Source organism: Passer domesticus, chromosome 3 (assembly GCF_036417665.1).
Source record: "Passer domesticus isolate bPasDom1 chromosome 3, bPasDom1.hap1, whole genome shotgun sequence".
Lineage (NCBI taxonomy): Eukaryota > Metazoa > Chordata > Aves > Passeriformes > Passeridae > Passer > Passer domesticus.
The window spans coordinates 4,812,334-4,819,165 of NC_087476.1; the positions used below are offsets into that span (position 1 = coordinate 4,812,334).

Here is a 6,832-nt window from a genome sequence, read left to right on the forward strand (position 1 = left end):
TGATACGTTCCTAATATGAGGAATTGATTGCCTTTGGTGCTTTTGTTCTTGCAGTTTGGTGTTGGGGTTTTTAAGCAAATAATGGAGAAAAAGAGGCTTTTCTTTTTTATTTTCTTTTTTTTTTTGGTAGTTTTTTTTTAAGGAATGGAAGAAGAAACGTGCAGTCACTGTAACATATGTCTATTTACAGTGAAGATTAAGCATTTCTGGTGCGTGTTACAGATAATATTTGTTCACAATAGCGAAATAAATACTTGAATCTGCATTGTTGGGCTCCACTTTTTTTTTTTTTTTTTTTTGGTCTGAATCATCTTTCTACCACCTGATATGAAAAATATATATATACGTATATAGCTCTCCCTATTTGCACCCAAATGTGAAATGCATGGAGTGAATTTTAAAGGATAGTAAATTTATAGTTTTGAGGCAAAGCCAGGGGCGATATAAAACCTTTTTGATGTTGCAGGAACCCGTTCAACTGGACTGTCTGCCATTTCTGTTAAAGTTCAACTTACGTTCCTTCCTAAATAGACTCACACTTCCCAGAGCTGCCCCCCCTGCACGCACACGCACACACACACACACTTTTGTTTTAAGAACAGATTCAGCTTAAGTGGCTGAGACTCCTCTACCATGGTGTTGTTAATTATGCATTGGGAAGAAGAGAGAGAAATATTTTTTAACATAAATCTAGAGGGTTTCAGGTCTTAAAAAAAAATAAATAAAAGACAATTTTTTTTTTTTTTGGCGGGGCTACACGTTACAAAATGCCCTGGAGCGCATCCCCAAGTTAGGATACAGCCTGCCCGCGGCCAAATCCCACCCAACGCTCCCCCAACTCTTCTCTCCCACGGCAACCTACAAACGTGGGTGTCCGTAAACCCCCAGCGCCTTAAACCCCCCCATCAAAAGCAGGGTGGAAAAAAAGCCCTCATCCCTCGGCAGCAGGCACGGGAGATGTTTTGTCGCCTGCTGCTGCGGGCAGAGACAATGGCCGGGCTGTGCCGGGAGATGGGCAGGGAAAAGCAGCGAGGGCTTAGCGGGCTGGGGACACGCGGGGACACGCGCACACACACACACACACACACGCACACACACACACACGTGTGAGCGTTCATTCTCTGCTGCTTCTGCAAATGCTGGCTTTTGCCCATGATCGTTAGCCTGACGGCAGCTTTTAGGAGTGAGACATTTCTCCCGTGCGGCCGGCGGGTCCCCTCCCCGCTTCCCTCCATCCCGTCCTTCCTCCGGCCGGGAGCAGCCGCAGCTGTACCTTCCCTCGGTCTCTTTCTGCGCCTTTCCCGGGAGTTTCCCCTCTGTAAGTGCCAAGGCTCTCCTGGATGGGGGGGCTGCGGGGCTGGGGACGGGGCGGCCCCGACGGCGCTTCCCCGGGGGGCTCCGGCCGCTTCCCGATCCCCAGCCCTGCCCGTTCTCTTCCCAGTCCGCTGCCCGACCCCCGGCCCCTGCCCCGCAGCTACCCCTCGCTCTGTGTCCCTTCTCTCCTTGCTACCCAGCCCCTGCCCGGTTCTCGCCCGGTCCCACCCCGGCTCCTGTCCGGTTCCTGCCCTGTCTCCAGTCCCTGCTCAGTGCCCGGTCCTTTCCCGGCCTCTGTTCAGTCCCCGCTCCCTGCTCCGTCGCTGATCCCTGCTCGATCCCCAGTCCCTTCCCAGACCCTGCCACGTCCCCGGCCGATCCCTGCTCCGTCCCCGGTCCCTGCTCAGCGCTCAGTACATCCCCGGCCCTTGTCCTGTCCCCGGTCCCTTCCTTGTCCTCTGTCCCCCGTCCCTGCCCGGCCGCCTCCCCTCGGAGCAGCTCCGCGCTGGAGGTGACGGATTGCGCCCTTCTGAAAATATCCCCCCGTGATCGCCGCGCAAACGCCTCCCACTCAATTACAAAATAAAAACAACAGAAAAAAATTAAAGTATTTTGTGGAGCGCCATCCTCACTTATCCTTTCAGGTTTTTTTCTTTTTTTTTTTTTCTTCTTCCCCCCTCGTTTCTGAGAAAATCCCGCACGCCGGTTTAACTTACAAGGAATACGCTCGCGGAGCCCGTTTGGGAAAGATCCGGCTCAGGAAACCGTGCAAAATTAAGAAAGGTTTCACAGTGTTTGAGCTGTGATTTTTTTTTTTCCCCCTCTCCCCTTGGTTTTCTTTTTGACCTCGAAAATAAGGTCTGGATAAAGCTCCCAACTTTTCGTGTCCGCGGACTATGCGGAGCTGCCTCTGACTGCACCGGTTCGGGTGCGTGAACTCACACACGCACAAGAATGCATGTGCCGCTTAATTAATGCCAGTATATGTACACACGCACATCTTATCTGTTGGTGTAGAGGTATTAAAAAGTCATAAAAAAAGTATCCGGTTGTGAAAACAAGAAAAAAAACAATAATTAAAAAAAATCCATATTCGGGTTGATCTGAGCTTGGAATTGTAAAATAAAAAATAAAAGAAAGAAATGCATCCAGTCCCTGAATACCGGATTGTGTTTCTTTTCTTTTTTTCTCTCTTTTAAAAATTTTCCTCAACGTTTGTCCATATTTAATCGAATTATATATAATTGGAGGTCTAAACAATCAAACTCTTGCTTTTAAGTTGCCTCATTCCAATCCCCAGATCATTTCTTTGATGTTTTAAATCTCATCAAACAGCTTTTCCGTGAAAAAAAAAATAAAAAGTTTAGGACTTGGCATGCTGAATACAAATATGCAAATAAATAAGCATTTAAGCATCTACTTTCTGTTTCCCATCTCTATATTCCTGTGTGCTAGTGTATATCTCTATTTCTGCCTGGATGCATATATAGAGCTATATATGTATTATATAGCCATGCCTGTATCTATATGCTAGATGTATATTTAAATATACATATACTCTCTTACTCATATGCATATTATATACTCACCTCGTAGATATCTTCATACTTGACATTTTCAACCAGTTTCCAGAGCATGATGGCAGGCTGTTCTCTAGGAGGTGAGTGCATTCATGTGAAGAGCAGATGTCTGGATTCTCAGTACTTCTCTGTCTGTAATGATCCATCTATAATTGGAAATGGGGGACAGACACCAAATCCGACGTTCCTCTTCCATCGCAACTTATATCTGTTGTCTGAAACAATAGGCTGCAGAAGCCTACCTCAATCGGATAGTAAAAAACATTCTCTGTTACATAGTTACATATAGCTACAGACATATATGTGACTAGATATAGACATATACACACATATAGAGACTTACGTGCAGGCATATAAAATATATACATACACAGAGCTGCACCATCACAGATTTACACATGCAGGCACCCATACACATGTATATCTCTGAACAGGCAACTTTTCCCCGTGTATAGACATATTAGTTGCCACATTTAGATATGTAAATTATATATATTCTTCCACATGTGGGCACATGGAGACTGCATGTTACATATGCACATGTGCATGCTAACCTGGTTAGTTTATATGGGAGTGTATTTAAATGCATATATGTGAATCTAGTTATACATTTACACATATATATCTTGGTATAGAGGGATTAAAAACACACATTATGCAGTGAACATATCTGCTATTTTAATAGATGGTTGGAGGGATGCATTAATAGATAGATAGATAGATAGATAGATAGATAGATAGATAGATAGATGAAATGAAATTAATATTTTTCAATCCTCCTTAAGATAAAATAAAGGATAAGTTGCCTCTGCACTAAGTGATTCATCATTTACAACAAGATATGGTGCTTTTCCCCACATGCAATATGCTTTTATTTACATGTCCAGAAATTATCCTCTCATATGCAGTTAAACACCAAAACAGCGTCTCATCAAAGCACGTTCAAGCAAATCTAAAAGGAGCAAATTTAGATCAATGATTTCCACTGGAAAGCCTTAGACTTCAAGCTTGGACTGTATATTTTATAACTTAGAAATACTTAATATGGGAAAAAATAAATGGAAAAAACCAGGAGTTTTGCAAACCCTTCTATGCACACATTTGAATAGCGTTTACTACTTTCAGAAAACGATTAAAAATAGAGTTGGATGTGCGCATTTCACGGGTAGCCCTCGGTTTGGAAGGGGAGAGGAGGAGTTAGACCAGTTTTAACCTTTATTTTTTTTCCCCCCCAGGCAAACCTTCCTTCGCATTGTCCGATTTTTTTAACACGTTGCGCGGCAAAGAGCCGACACAGGCAGCAGAGCCCATCTCTGCCTTTGAGAGGAAACAATCGAGCTTTGCAGTGGGCTGGTGCACCAGGAGGGGAAAAAAAGATGGGGAAAAAATGATGCACAGAGACAGAGAGACAGAGAGAAAGAAGGTGTTTCTAAATTCAAGGTCCTGTCTCTGGAAATTTCAAGCTCTACCTGTAAGGTTCCTACAAATCTTTGTTATTCTGCACGGGATCCTATGGGAAAGTGCACAGTGTCCTTTGTACTTTCAAAGGTCCTACAGGTAAAGATGCTTTTATATATATATATATATATATGTAATCTCGGAAACGAGGAGAACTTCATCAGGAGACACATTTGCTGGTGTGTGGTTGGCTGGTGGGAAGGGTGGGCTTTGCTTTTTCTGTTCGCTTTAGCCTCAAATTAAGGCAGAAAGCATAAATTCATCCTTTCCCCCCTCAGCCTCTACACCACCCTCCCCATTTCGCAGTGTGCATCTTCTCCTGAAGCCTCAACCCACAAAAGGCAAGAAGCAAATAGCGGCCAGATATTACAGCAGGAGCTGGACAACGGTCTGGCTAGAAGTTATTAAAGCAGATAGGAGGTTTTGTTCTCAGCACAGCCAGTGCTGCACTGAGAAGGAGCAGAAAAAGGGCACATCTTTGAGTGGGTTGGACTGATCATTTCAACTGAGGCAATAGGGTGAAAAAATGCTGAAAAAGGAGAAAGGATGTCAGCTGTTTGCATGGGGGTGTGCGGAGATACCCACGGAGCCACCCTTACGCACCTATAGATCTGAATGACCCTCTTAGAAAAATACCAAGCTCATAAAGGGACAGTTTGCCATCACTTTTGTGGAAGTCTTTGAGTCATGAAGGCTGGCACAGGGCAGAGTGAATGAGCTTCGTGACGGCTAATGCTTCACCATTCCGTGGCACTCTGAATTAAATACGTTCTGCGAGCTGGGGGAGGGGAGAGGAGGGGAGTGAAAAAAAGAAGACCCTAAAATAGACTTGACGTCCACTGTCTCCTTGCTAACACATTGGTATAGACAGCAAATTCTGACTTTTAAACCCCGCTACTATTACATTTGTCTTCCATTTGCAAAACATGACAAACGAACAAGCGTTCATTTGCAAAAGTAAGGTTCTCCACATTTTATTTTTGCGCTTGTTTTGCACCCCCACCCCGGCAGCTGCCTCCAGTTTAATTCACCAATTCCACGCAGCAACACTTGCAACGATTTATCCCTCACAACACGTGCAATGAACCCCGAGTCCAAAAGGCGGCACACATACCTAAAACTGACCACCACAACCCATACTTTCAAAAGTAAAAAAAAAAACAAAGGGGGAAAACCAGCCCTTTCCCGGCAGTTTGCGCCGCGCTTTTCCAATATTTTCCGCGGAAAACATCGGGTGTTTTTTTCAGCTGGGCGCTGCAGCCTCAGCCTGGCAGGTACGACGGCAAAGGAATATATTTTTATCATTATTGTTGAGGATGGCTTTCTCCGTGGCCGTGCCCAGGGCGGAGGAAGCCGCGGCGCTCGGAGCGCGTTGAGCGGAGCGGCGGCGCCCTCTGATGGGGACTCGCTGCCCGCAGAACGGCCCGGCTCGGAACGGAGCTGCAAGGTGTCCCGTTCCAACCGCCCTGCCACACCTTCCACTATCCCAGGCTGCTCCAAGCCCCGTCCAGCCTGGTCTTGGACATTTACAGAAATCCAGGAGTAGCCACATCTTCTCTGGGCAACCTGTGCCAGGGCCTTCCTACCCTTACAGGGAAGGATTTCTTCCCAGTATCCATTCTAATTCTCCTCTCTTTCAATTTAAAGCCATTCTGTCTTGTCCTGTCCCTCCAGTCCCTTGTCTTGAGTCCTTCTCCAGCTCTCCTGGAGCTCCTTTAGGTACTGGAAGGGGCTTTAAAGTCTCCCTGGAGCCTTCTCTCAACCTGTCTGCTCCAATCCTCAGAGCATCTTTGTGTTCCACTTTGCACTTGCTCCAAGAGATCCAGGTCCATATTTGGGAATTACAAGCACCCAAATATTTCCTCTGCTACAAATGAGGCTGATATGAATCTTTCATCCTTAAGGATAAAGTTGCAGGTTCTTATTTACATTGATTTTTGATTAACTGGCCTTTCGGTGTTTCAAACTCTACCTTAAAATCAGAATAAATCTTCTATACCCCATGCTCAATACCATGAGTATTACTCACTATAGAATAGTGAGAATACAGACTAGGTTGAATATCCTAATTATCCCAATGAAATATCTGTTCATAGCCCTGGGAGGAAGAGAACCTACAATAACAGGATGTCTACTTTGTTGAGAACTCGAAAAAAAAAAATTTAATTCAGTAAGTTATGCTACCTTTATCTCACGTGCTTTTCCAGAATTATTTATTTTTTTTTCTTTTAATGTTGTCTGCCCCTAATCAAGGCCCTGTTTCAGAAATGGGCTTTAAATCCTGCCCTGCCTTTTTAATCTAGCATGGATCTCTATAAATGAAAGTCTGTCTCTCTCAGTATCCATCTCCCAGCAAATCCGTATTGTTGGCTGGAGTTTAAAAGAAATCCGTTTGTCCCAGCGCCCTCTGCTGCTCGCTGAGCTCATGGAAAGGCAGTTTTCTGAGTTCTGGTAAAATCCAAGCTTTTAGAACATGTTTG

At 44.9% G+C, this 6,832-nt stretch overlaps 1 protein-coding gene across 2 annotated transcripts in view; it reads right to left on the reverse strand.

Annotated features, from left to right (window-relative positions):
• Positions 1-3,122, reverse strand: part of TFAP2B (transcription factor AP-2 beta) — a 31,147-nt gene extending 28,025 nt beyond the window's left edge. For both annotated transcript variants that reach the window (XM_064411642.1, XM_064411643.1), the window contains exon 1: positions 2,904-3,122. In XM_064411642.1, coding sequence (XP_064267712.1) covers positions 2,904-2,984 — 81 coding nt within the window. In that variant the 5' untranslated portion in view covers positions 2,985-3,122. The remainder of the gene's footprint in view (positions 1-2,903) is intronic.
• Between the last annotated feature and the right edge of the window lie 3,710 nt (positions 3,123-6,832).